General features: G+C 44.0%; 1 protein-coding gene across 1 annotated transcript; it reads left to right on the plus strand.

The window, feature by feature from the left end:
* Positions 1 to 9,520: 9,520 nt before the first annotated feature.
* Positions 9,521 to 13,689, plus strand: LOC125545509 (uncharacterized). The gene is made up of 2 exons (XM_048709464.2): positions 9,521 to 10,035; positions 12,626 to 13,689. The coding sequence occupies exons 1-2, from the start codon at positions 9,681 to 9,683 to the stop codon at positions 13,522 to 13,524; spliced, it is 1,254 nt and encodes a 417-aa protein (XP_048565421.1). The 5' UTR covers positions 9,521 to 9,680; the 3' UTR covers positions 13,525 to 13,689.

Raw genomic sequence — 13,689 nt, forward strand, 5'->3', positions numbered from 1 at the left:
CAAGAAGAAGGTTAGACATCAACCTCACATCACATCACGCCCCTTTTTGTTGCTCGACTCTGCAGAGTTACCATCGAGTGTTGAGGGTGTAACCTCATACATCACTCCTGATGAGATCTCTGTAGTGTAGCTATTCGGTCATGGTCAACGAGGGTGGTTCCTCCTTCACCATTCCCGATACAGCTCTGTTGTGCAACACCTCAAGTGTGAACCTCGAGGGTGGTTCCTCTTATGTTCACCTTGATGATTACATCGAGTGGAATCCTCCAAGGATGATTCCTTGGGTTTTCCCCTTGATGTTTGGACACACGGTTACATAGACTTTACTTGAGACCTTGGTGAAAGTCAGGCGGGCCCGGAGAGCACCCACAATATAATGACGTGGCACGGCCGGGCATTCTGGGCCCTTGTCGTAAGTCCACGAGACAGGGCGACGGGGTCACTTCGATCGTGAGTCTCTGCTCGTCTCCGCAAGCTAATAATACACTATGGTTTGGGTATTTGTTCTGAGTTGGCCTCTGGCCTTTACGCACTAACCACCACGCGGGAATAGTTATGGGCCTCGACATCGTAGTATCAGCCAAAGCTTTGTCAGACGTCTAGTTCAGCATCGTGGGCCTGTCGGGCCAGTGCCATCCAGTATGAGGTGGTGCTCGTCCCGGCTCGTTGCACAACGACCCGGAGTGTTGCAGGCGATGGGTCCAAGACCCCGGAGTGCTTAGGATGTAGACCGGCGAGGACCTCTCTACTGAGCCTAGGTAGGGCTACGGCGTGTTGATCTTCCGAGGCCGGGCATTGACCCAGAAAAGTGTGTCCGGCCAGAGTGATCGAGCGTGTTGGGTAACGTGGTGCACCCTTGTAGGTAAGATATATATTCGAATACCGTGTCCACGGTAATGGACGTTCAGACTTGTATCCTGATCTTATATAACTAGAAATGGATACTTGAGATATGTGGCTCCGAGATTGTTTTCTCGTAGGGAATCGAGGAAGGATCTCTGAGTATTAATGCTACAACATGCTTGTTAATTATAAATTGCTATTATTTACTCTCTACATGCTGCAAGATGCTTGGAGCTGCTTGAAGATGCTAGTCTTTGTTAGGCTAGGGCTTCCCCTCTATTCTAGTATTCTGTAGTTCAGTCCACTAATTCAAACCTTCCTTTTGATACCAATGCATACTTAGTATAGATCTGATGCTTGCGAGTACTTTGGATGAGTACTCACGGTTGCTTTGCTACCCCTTTCCCCCCTTCTTTCTTCTTTCCGGTTGATGCAACCAGATGGTGGATCCCTGGAGCCAGATGCCACCGCCGACGACCAGGAGTAGTTAGGAGGTCCCAGGCAGGAGGCCTTGCCTCTTTCGATCGTGTTGCTTTTGTGCTAGCCTTCTTAAGGCATCCTTGTTTAACTTATGTATGTACTCAGATATTGTTGCTTCCGCTGACTCTTGTGTATCGAGCTATGTATTCGAGTCCTCGAGGCCCCTGGCTTGTAATATAAAGCTTGTATTATTTTTGATTTGTGTCTAGAATTGTGTTGTGATATCTTCCCGTGAGTCCCTGATATTGATCGTACACATTTGCGTGTATGATTGGTGTACGATTGAATCGGGGGCGTTACAGGGTGCCACCGTCTCGTCCTGGTGCAATGGTGGGAGGGGGGGAGGGGAGGGGAAGGGAAGAGACCCTAAGCGGTGCCAGAGGGGGCACTTCCGCCATGGAAGGGATCATCAGTGTCGGGGTTGTTATTATTGTAGCAAACTTTTCTTATTCGCGCGAGCAACAGCCTTGGCCGATGGATCCCACGATGGTGTGTTCTTGGTGACCTTCTTCGCCTATGGGGGAGCCTTGGAGACGATGACGGGATCCTTAGGCGCGGCTGCGACGGCTGTTAGTGGGGGCACAAGACCTTGGCAGCGTACCGCCTTCGTCTTGTTGCCACTTCTAACGAGAACCGTAGGAGGGACGACTGCGGGTGGTAGGCGAGCTGTTGGATGGTCGACGATGTCAGTGGGCCTGTTGTACATGCCTCCCATGGTGTATCGGTGGGTCGGCGCCGGTCGCGGTGGGAGGCGATTCGATGACGGGAACTTTTAGCTCGGGCGGTTGTGGTTCCCTTTGCAACCCTTGTGTTTTTGGGCACCTAATAGTGATGATGCAAATATGCATAACCTGTAGCATTATTCTTGGCAGGTCCTAAATTTTTTTGGGCACCATATACCCGTTAGAATTAAGGAGCACTATAAAGCTATAATAATAGAGCCGCTGTTGGAAGCGTTTTTTTGGGCCCAAGTGACTAAAAGGCTTCTTAGGCAGAATTATGTTTATAGAGCAGTCGTTGGAGATGTTCTTAAACTGCCCATGCCTGCCTAATATCCACAATTTAATCAACATAAGACGAGTTATATATGGTCGAAAGTATATACCACTAAAAAACTTCAAATGTCTGCGTTACATATTATAAGACGTTCTAACTTTTTCCTATTTTGGATGTATACAGCCATATTTTAATGCGTTTGTTCACTCATTTCAGTTCGTATGTAGTCTATTTAAAATATTTAAAACATCTTATATTTATGAATGGAGCGAGTATTTTCCAATAATATAAATTTTGTGATATACAATTTGTATTACATCAACCGAATTGATGATTTATTTGTTGAGAAAAGAATCTCTATATTACTACTTAAATCTCTACTTTATACTTAAAGAAAGATATAAGGTTACTTGTTTCATTTTTCATTCCACCATCCCTTGGTCCAACCTTCCCATATGATAATCATCATCTTAATTTACCTATCTTCTGAACCAATTTCACTTTAATGTATTTACCAAACTTCTCATCAAAATATAAGGTAAATCAGAGGTAGGATTTCATAAACATTTATTTATATAATCCCATTAGTATGGGTAGATAAATCACAAGACAACGTACTAACAAATTTATATTCCGTTACAACGCACATGTATTATTGTACTAAACCAAACTAGGGAGAAAGAGAGGGGGCGCCCTTAAAAAGGGCAAAGGACAGAGGAGAGGATTCAACCCCAAAAATACATTTCTACACCCGAGATCAAATGCTTCTGGTGTGAACATTAAATTCAAAAAATAGAAATAAAATAAAAAATTCTGAATTTTTTTGTAGCATACTCTAAGAGACGATTGTTGTGCATGCAAAATTTCATCGCAAAATCACATTGGTGGAAGTCTTGACAAAAAAAACAAAATTAGACCTTCAAAATGTGTTTGAAAGTAACATTTCCGGAGCATCATTTTTTACCACATTTTCCACCAACGTAATTTTGTGATAAATTTTTGCATACACTCCAAACATTCCTTAACTTTTACCACCAAAAAATTCAGAAAATTTTGAATTTATTTACTATTTTTTTCCAATTTACTGTTCACACAGGAGCACTTGAACCCGGGTGTAGAAACTCCAATTCAACCCAGAATATTTCAGGGACCCTAGATGCAAAAAAGAGGTTCTAAGGGATCTAAAAAAAGCTCTAGACTTAACTCCCGAGACCTACCCTGGAAGAGGAAAAATAAGGATCTTGTGCTATATTTGTGGGCACGGGAGAGGTTGTCTTTCTTCAGGCTCCTCACCATTGCAGAATCACTTGTTTTCCTTCCATTCCTTGTGGCGGCCTAGTGAAGTGTTCCATGGCGGGTCAGGGAGAGAATGTGAGTACTGCGGTGGGGAAAAAACATGTGAGTGGAGTGGGTTCCAGGAGGGTGATGGACGCCATGGAGGGAGGGGGCTCGTCGCCGGCCATTGTCCAAGCTGGTTCCTCTCTTCGCCGGCCTCTTGTCATTGACATGGAGGCTGCCCGCAAGGCCGTCAGCGGACTCCTGGTGGTGGGACGCCTCCTGTCCCCTTTCCAGGTCAACCCGAGGGTCATACTTGACGACCTCCGGAGCACGGCTTGGAAGAACCAGGGTGTGGTCACCATCCAGGAGGTGGCCAGCGATGACGGTAGGTTCATTCTCAATTTCGCCGCTGAGAGTGACCGTCGGTTTGTGCTTAAGGCGCAGCCATGGCACTTCAAGCGGGACGGCCTCATCTTCGCCGAGTTCGACGGCAAGGGCGACCCGGCGGAGGTCGATCTTGGCGTCATGACCATATGGGTCCAGGTACGCGATCTCCCGTTCGAGTTTAAGACGGAGAGCGTAGGGTGGTCTCTCGAGGATCAACTGGGAGAGGTGCTAGAGGTTTCGCACAGTAACCATGTAATTGTTGAGAAATATCTACGTGTGCAGGTGAAGATATTGTTGCATGAGCCTCTGAAATGCTCTGTAGAGATTACCCCTTTAGGTAGTTCAAAGATCTTTAAATATGATGTAAAGTATGAGAAACTACCTTTGTACTGTGAGTGCTGTGGGATAGTTGGTCATACTTCAGAGAGGTTTTGTAAAATTCCAAGAGAGCAGAGAGTAGTTTGTTTTCCAAGAAACCTTAGTGTTGAACCCTACTGGAAGAGCCAAGGTGCTAGCAGGAGGGGTCTCCTCTTCGGGAACTACGTTCGCGGCGGCAACAACTCGACTACAAGCATCGTCAACAACAACATCGCCAAGGCCACAGACGTCGTCAAGGTGGCCACTGCCGTGAGAAGGCTCACGGTCTCCGATAAGGGGGCCACTACTTTCGTCAAGACGAACACCGGCCAGGAGGGCCGGACTCAGGGGACTGTGGCGCCTACCCCGGCGGGTGCGCCACTTGGTCAGGAGGACCAGGCGGGCGCGCTAGCTGATCCTGGCGGACGGGGCCAGGAGGTCCAGGGCCGCGTGACCATGCTAGAGTCGCGCCAGAATGCGGAGGTTGACCAAAGTCAACTTTGTTATGATCCTGTACATGCCCAAAGCACACATGCAGGTCACTTGGCCATGACTACTCACGCACAGGTGAAGCCCAGAATAACCCAACCGCATGGAGTTGATGCTGGCGAGCTTCTTTTTCAGCCGGGGGTGTTGGAGGCGCTGTCTAGCGTTGTTGCGGCGAGAATCGCTACAGCCGGGGGTGATACAGAGAATAATGCTCTACCCTTTAAATTCAATGCAGCAAAAAAACCTATGCGTGGCAGTTCAAAAAAGAAAGAAAAAAAGAGAGGGGGCCCAAACAGAGCTGAGGATGCTCGCAAGCAAGTGCTAGGGAAAAAAAGGGGGCATTCTTTTGGGGCATGTCCAACGGGCAGTGACTTAGAGTTTTCTTTTGAGAAAGAGATGGATAATTATGAGCGCATCTTATATGGTGATGTAAACGTCTCATCCAAACGGGTGTGCACGGGTAGAGTTGTAGCTGTTGAGGATGAGGAGGGCGGGGTTACACATGTTGCAAAGGAGACTGATGAGAGGGAGGAAGAGTACGCGAAGCGAGGTGGGAAATCAGTTGGCGAAGACAAAGATGAGATTGGCACATCGGCGGCCTCCGAAGAGGAGGACCGCCGGGCCAAATGAAAATCCTAGGCTGGAACTGCCATGGTATGCTCTCCAACACGGCAGTTCGTGAGCTTCTGGATCTACAGAAGCGTACAAGGGCAGATTTAATTTTCCTTTCTGAATCCCATTTGAATAATTGTAAAGCCGATGAGCTTCGTCGCGTATTAGGTTTTGATTCTATGTTTGTAGTGGAAAGTGATGGTAAGGCCGGTGGCCTCGCTTTGTTTTATCATGATTCCAATAAAATTGAGTTGAACTATGTCTCGCCCCATTTTATTAATATTGTTTTTATGTATGAGAATGTGGTTCAGTGGCGGTTCACGGGCTTCTATGGTCACCTGAAATGGAATGAACGCCATCTATCTTGGGATGACATTCGTAATCTACATAGTAAGAGCAACCATCCTTGGGTGGTTTTGGGGGATTTTAATGAAATTTTATACCCTTCAGAAAAAGAGGGTGGTGTAGCTAGACCACTAGGTATGATGAGAGAGTTCCGTGAATGCCTAACGGATTGTGGGCTAGAAGATCTAGGCTATTTTGGGGACATGTTCACTTGGAGGAGAGGCGAAATACGTGAGCGCCTTGATCGGGCAGTCTGTAACTTAGCATGGGCAAACAAATTTCCACGAGCGGCAGTTATCAATGAAGAACATGTTCATTCTGACCATCGCCCAATCGTACTGGATATGGAGTATTGGGATGAAAAAATCTTTAAACGCCAAGAGGGGTGTGTTAAACAATTTGAGGCAAGATGGTTGAAGGAAGAGATGGTCACTGAAATCGTTAAGGCATCTTGGGAGAAAGCAAAGCTAGCAGGTATTGGACCCTCACTTGCTGACCGTACGAGAGCAGTGCATGCCGATCTACATACTTGGGACCGGGAAACGCTAAAGGGACCAAAGGTGAGAATTAGAAAATTAAAAAAAGAGTTGGAGAAACTAAGGCGTGGCCCATTGAATACGGAATCTCGATGCCGTCAGAAGGAAATTATAATGGTAATTGAAAATATTTTGGAGCAAGAGGAAATATTTTGGTTACAGAGAGGACGAGCAAATTGGTTGATGCATGGGGATCGTAATACGTCGTTCTTTCATAATGCTGCCACAGCCAGGAAAAAAAGAAATAATATAAAGAAACTATTAGATGAGTCCGGAAACTGGTTAACAGATAAGGAATTGACGAATCACATTACTGGATATTTTACAAAGCTTTTTACATCGGAAGTTCAACACCCGAATCAAGATGTTTTATCACTTGTTCAAAGGAGAGTGTCAAACGAAATGAATGATGTTCTACTTGCCCCTTATACCGCGGAAGATGTTCGCAAGGCTTTATTTGATATTGGGGACTTGAAAGCTCCAGGGCCAGATGGACTCCATGCTATCTTCTATAAAAGGTTTTGGCCCATGCTGGGGGAAGACTTAATTGAGGAGGTCCTGACAGCAATCAACACATGCACTATACCGGAGGGTTGGAATGATACAGCGATCATGATGATTCCTAAAATTAATACACCAGAGAAGGTAACTCAATTTAGGCCAATCAGCTTATGTAATGTGCTATATAAAATAATTGCAAAAATGGTGGCTTCTCGATTGAAGGTTTTTTTTACCAGAAATTATTAGCCCAACACAGAGTGCATTTGTACCGGGTAGATTGATAACGGATAATATTTTAGTGGCCTATGAATGTTTTCACACAATAAAGAACAAAAGGGAGGGTAGAGAGGGCTTTTGTGCTATAAAACTTGATATGCATAAAGCCTATGATAGAGTTGAGTGGACTTTTTTGAAGGAGATTATGTTGAAACTGGGCTTTCGTCGTGAGTGGGTTAACTTGATTATGCAATGCGTCTCAACCGTGGAATACAAAGTAAGGATCAATGAAGAGGAAAGTGAGAGATTTAAGCCTACGAGAGGGTTGAGACAGGGGGACCCGCTATCACCATACCTTCTTTTGCTGTGCACAGAAGGATTGAATGCCTTGCTTGTGCATGCTGAGGAGAATGGAAACATATCAGGAGTAAAAGTCTGTAGAGACGCCCCACCAGTCACAAATCTTCTCTTTGCGGATGACTCATTGATCTTAATGAAAGCCAACCAACATAATGCGGAAAACCTGAAATCAGTACTAGATTTATATTGTGCGGCGTCAGGACAACTGGTAAGCGTTGAAAAATCCAGTATTTTCTTCAGCCCTAATACAAAGGTAGAGATCAGAGAACAATTGTGTACAACGCTAAATATAATGACGGAGGCTCTCACTGATAAATATTTGGGCTTACCAGCAAATGTGGGTGTTGATAAAACAGACTGCTTTAGTTTTCTGATTGAACGTATTGTTAAGAGAATTAGTGGTTGGAAGGAAAAATTACTATCTGCCGGGGGGAAGGAGATCCTATTAAAGGCGGTGATCCAAGCCATACCTACCTATGCATTGTCGGTCTTTAAAATTCTGAATTTTTTTTGTAAAGAAATCATTGACGTGATGGCGCATTTCTGGTGGGGAGACGAGGAGAACCAGAAGAGAATGCACCGGATGGCCTGGTGGAAAATGTGTGTACGAAAAAACCAAGGAGGAATGGGATTCCGTGATATCCACTGTTTCAATCTGGCTCTGCTTGCAAAACGGGCATGGCGTCTCCTTGATAATCCTGACTCCTTGTGTGCTACTATTCTAAGGGCAAAGTACTATCCTAATGGTGATTTGCTGAACTCCAAGCCAAAGCATGGTGCTTCCTTCACCTGGCAAAGCATTATGGCAGGTATCACTACTCTCAAACGAGGTTATATTTGGCGAGTGGGGGATGGACATAACATCAATATTTGGGAAGATGCCTGGATCCCAAATTGTGCCACTAGAAAGATTGTGACTCCTAGGAGGGGGCATTTATTATCAAAAGTTGTAGATTTGATTGACCCGGTCTCCAATGATTGGGATGAGGACCTGATTAGACAAACTATGTGGACCATTGACGCACAACGGATTCTTTCAATCCCAATTTCGCAACATAATATGACAGATTTTATTGCCTGGAGTTATACAAAAAATGGTCTGTTTTCGGTACGGTCTGCTTACTCTGTGGAGTGGAACTATCAGTATGAGAGTAAACTAAAATATTCCAACGGGATGGGACGGAGCACACGTAACCCTATATGGTGTCAGATATGGAAGTTATCTTGTCCGGCAAAAGTCAAAATATTTTTATGGCGGACACTACATGGTACTCTTCCATGTCGGGCAACACTCACTAATAGACACATGAAGGTCTCACCCTTGTGTCCTACATGCTCCCAGGGTGTAGAAGATACAAAGCACTTGCTTTTCCTATGTAGAAAAGCGAAGGAGGTTTGGAAAAGGCTAGGGTTGGATATGATTATTGAGAGAGCTTGTGAGATTGATCGTGCCGGGGAGGCAATACTGGAATACTTATTACTCCTTCCAGATCAAGATCTGCGCATTATGGGGTACGAAAATGTTCGAGAAATGGTAGCTATCTCTGCTTGGTATCTATGGTGGGAAAGAAGGAAATTAGTGCATAAGGAATTCACTCAAAATGCGACTCAGATCTCGATGGGGATCATAGCTCTTACATATAATTTTGTAAATGCATTATCTTCAAATGCGTCCATAAAAAAGGGGGGTTGGCAATGTCCTCCTAGGGGCTTTGTGAAACTCAATGTTGACGCCTCTTTTGACCATGACTTGCTGGAGGGTACGATGGGGGCAGTATTGAGAGACGATAAAGGTAGGTTTATTGCAGGAGGGAATGGAAAGATAGACTACTGTGCGGACGTTCTCATGGCGGAGGCCTTAGCTCTCAAATTTGGCCTAAATTTAGCGCAGAGGGCGGGATGTAATCGCCTAATCATCAACTCTGACAATCTGGAGGTGGTTGAGATAATGCAAGACGGAGGACAGTCAGCGGGAGCGGCGGCGGCAATCTTCGATGACTGCTATCATTATGCTTGTGATTTTATCATGACTAAATTCGAACATTGTAATAGAGAGGCAAATAAAGTAGCACATGAACTTGCTAGATTAGCTAGATTTTTTCCGACTTCGGTTTGGTTTGAGGAGCCTATTAATGAAATTGTAACATTTCTCACAAACGATGTATTGGTTATTGCTAATGAATAAAATTTCGTTTTATTTCAAAAAAAGGAGAGGACCAAATCAAGCACACTGGCAAACCCTAACCAAAGCCAAAATCCAATCGAAGGGGGAAAAGAGCGATGGAGTGCGGCGGCGCCCAAGAGGCCGTGTCGTCGATGGCTCTGAGGAGCGGAAGGATCTTGGGCGACGAGAAACCAATTGGAGAAAAGAGAAGAGGGATTCTGAGGAGCAGAATGTCCCTGGACCGCGACAATCCAAACGAAGAGAAGAGAATTGGGATTGAGAGAGGCGGCGCACAAGCGATTGACTCGTCGACGGCTCCCCGGAGCAGAGTAGCCTTGGGCGCCGACGGGTTTCCCCTCGACGGCGTCACCCGTGGTGAACTGCTTGGCAACTTGAAGCATGCCGATGGATCCATCTACACAAGCAACAGCTATTGGGCTAAAGTTTATCGTCTCTACGATACCAGCGAGAGTACGTAACCCTTTCCATCTCCACTGTTGAATGAATTGAGATATCAATCTTAGCTTAGCTCATCTAATTACAATAATAAAGCTTAGCTCATATAGGTGATTTTAATATTACCAAATCCTTTTGTACATGTGACCTTTGGATCTGTACCATTACAAAAACACAACTTTGTCCACCACGAAAAAAAACCAACTTTGTCAAAATACCACTAAAAGATCCAACTTTAGATTTGTAGTGCCATTAAAAGAGCACAGGTTTTGCAATTTTCCATACCTGTTACCCTTCCGTTAACTAAGACCATTTTGCCTTCTCTTTAGGGACCACTACTTCCATTTCAACTGGATTTTTTTTTTGGGAACCAAACTGGACTCAACACACAAGCAACAGTTAACTGGAGTCATTCATCCATTCAGTAAAAAACCGCAGTCATTCAGCATAATAGCAACACGGTTCCTTAGTTCTGACATGGTTCACAGGAGCAGCATCACAGCAGAGGTTGTTAGCATAATAGTAGCATGGTTGCCAAGTAGAGATCTGACATAGTTTTGCACAGAAGGCCATAGTTTTTACACCATCGAGATTTGATCAAGTACCATGTACCAAGTACCAACTATAGTTCTGGATAATAAGCCTTTGGTTTATTCCTCCAGGTGAGATGGATAACATTCTTCTAGTTGTAGGTCCTCCACTTATTGGAGAAAGAGGTGCCATTCTTCTGGTTGTCACACCTGGGCCTGAGTGAGCTATTGCAGATGAAGTCTTGTTGTTCTTCCCATTACGGGGCTTCGGCAACATCTATGGAGGCTTTAGCACCTCCATTTCAATTGTTGAATGACCTGAGATATCATAACATCAATCCTGGCTTAGATCATCTAATTATAATAATAAAGCTTAACTCACATACCTGTACCATTACAAGAACATAACTTTGGCAAAATACCACTGAAAGATCCAACTTTAGATTTGTGCGATCAAAAGAGCACAGCATTTTGCGATTTTCCATATCTGTTACCCTTCTGTTAACTAAGACCATTTTGCCTTCTCTAAAGATCTGTACTGCCATTTCAACTGGATTCAGCACCCAAGAAATATTTAACTGTAGTCATTCATCCATTCAGTAAAAAGCTGCAGTCATTCAGCATAATAGCAAGATGGTTCCTTAATTCTGACATGGTTCAGAATAACAGCATCACAGCTGTGGTTGTTAGCATAATAGTAGCATGGTTGCCAAATAGGGATCTGACATGGTTCTGCACAAAAGACCATAGTTTTACGCCATAGAGATTTGACCATGTACCCACTACCAACTGTTGTTCTGTATAATAAGCCTTCGCCTTACTCTCCAAGTGAGATGGATAACTTTCTTCTGGTTGTAGCACCCGGGCTCTAGTTTTAGGACCCAAGCTTATTGGAGAAAGAGGTGCCATTCTTTTGGTTGTCACACCCGCGCTTGAGTGGGCTATTGCAGATGAAGTCTTATGGTTCTTCCCATTGCGAGGGTTCAGCAACATCTGTGGAGGTTGTATTAGGAATACATAACTTTTGGGTTATGCAAGGAGCATTATGAGATACAACTTAACAATTTAGTACGCTGATTTTGTTCTGAAAGAGGCAGTGGAAGTTCTTGTTCTCTCTTCCCCTCCTTGCCCTTCGTGTGTTGCTTCTTGGTGGTGTACCTGACACATATGAAAGGCCCAAATGGAAGGCGATATTTCCTAACAGAGTGTTCTTTTCAATGCTCTATATCTAACACCAAATCTTCCAATGGTATTTTGGCAAAGTTGTGTTGTTTCAGTGGTACAAATCCAAATTTCCCCATTAATGCTATATCTAAAGTCGGATCTTTTAATGATATTATTAAATTAGGTGTGCTTTATGATCTTTAAAAGAATATCTACTGAGTATTTACAATCACTAGTTTCTGTTGATTAAAAAACATTTAATCGGACAAGATCCATGCATTGTCATGTTTTACTGGACTGTTTTCCCCTTGTTTGTTATACTTGGTAATGTATTGCAAGTTAAATTGGGTTCATTCTTTAGATTCTTTAGTTGTGTATAGGATGATGCCCCAGTTCCAAGCCTGTTTAAATCAGTCCTGAACCCACTGTTTTCACAGTCTGCTGCTTATCTTAGAACAGCCCACATACTCACAGAAGTCACCAGTGGTATGTTTTTAGTTTTTTACATAAAAAATATGTAGCTATATTCAAGGCACCTTTTGCAACTGAACATTTTATGTACATATGCTTGAACTCTCCAATTCTCGTGGCACAAAGCACACTACAGAAGTTCAATATCTTCCCCTCATTTTCTGTAGCCATCAACTTATTAGTTGACAATAACAACAGGAAGTATTATGGTTTTATCCTAATTTTAGGACTGCCGTATTGTCATGTTGGTATTTGTAGTTGTCATATTTGTCTTGTTTCTACATTATAGTTTTAGACAACATTGTGTCTCGTATGTATGAGTACAAAAATCAATGTTTCAAGTCTTTGCTTGTATCAATCTATTTTGTCAATTTTCAGTTGAAAGTTAGAGGTTAACAAGTTTAATTACCTAGTGAATGATTTCTATTGTTGTCTATCAGCTTGCCTGGAGTCAATGATGACGACGGTGCCTTATGACAGTTGCATGCCTAACTGGAGGGTTTGTAAAAGGCATGCATATCGCACCATGATGCAGATATTCTCGCTGAAGCTAGCTTACACTTCTTCATATGTTAGTGGCCCAGTTCAGTTGTATGGATACGTGGCTGTCAGAGATCTCTTGAACCCCATGCGAAATTACGTCTTCAACCGTACAAGAAATGATCCTTTGGTGGTCGAGCATGATGGCTTTATACAAATGTCTGGCCCCAAGAGAGGCATCAGAATGCAAGCTCCCGTGCTGATAGAGTTCGATCTGAAGATTAAGACAGAAGGAGAAGAAGAAGGTGATGATCAACAGGTCATTGATGGTGTTGCCATATTCGGCGACAGAATCTCAGGGCATGCCAGGGTAAACACGCAGCGAATGGATGGTGATGGTGGCTCAGTGGACATAAAGTTTGCAGTTCTGGAACGTGCCTCGGAGGCCACTGTACAGGTTGGGATATCAGAAATTGAGAAGGGCAGTTGCTTAAGCTTGTGTTTGGCAGGATCTTACACTAGCCCATCTTATGTTTCACATGGGAAAATCCAGCTGTTTGATGGGGTTATCACTGCGGAGGCATCTGAGCTAAGCAGGACTGTGGTTGCTGTGGCGCGAGATAGTAAGCTGGTTGTAAAATTGAAGCTTAGTCAGAAGGGTGGGTTGGACATCCATCGATGCACTATCTTCCCGGTTGAAAAGCATGGAAGTCAGTCCTTCATTTTCAATCTTGGTGTGGCCACTGTGGAGGTGATGGTAACTTGGTCAACAATGGATATTCCCCAAAGTCTTCTTGGGCCTAATTGCTTTGCGCATGAGTTCATGGCATCTGAGGGCGTTGAGTATGTCGATGAATAATTGCAGTGGTAAGATAAATGGCAGTCCTAACCCACTTTCTGATGTCTAATATCATAATGTCAATCTGGACTGTGTACTTGATGACATATTTGGATTCTCTGAAACCTACCTGTGTGTACGTGAAATAACACTATTTTGTGGTGTCATAAAAAATGTTGTCTGTAA

The sequence above is a fragment of the Triticum urartu genome, chromosome 3A (assembly GCF_056163025.1).
Source record: "Triticum urartu cultivar PI428250 chromosome 3A, HENAU_Tu73, whole genome shotgun sequence".
Classification (NCBI taxonomy): Eukaryota; Viridiplantae; Streptophyta; class Magnoliopsida; order Poales; family Poaceae; genus Triticum; species Triticum urartu.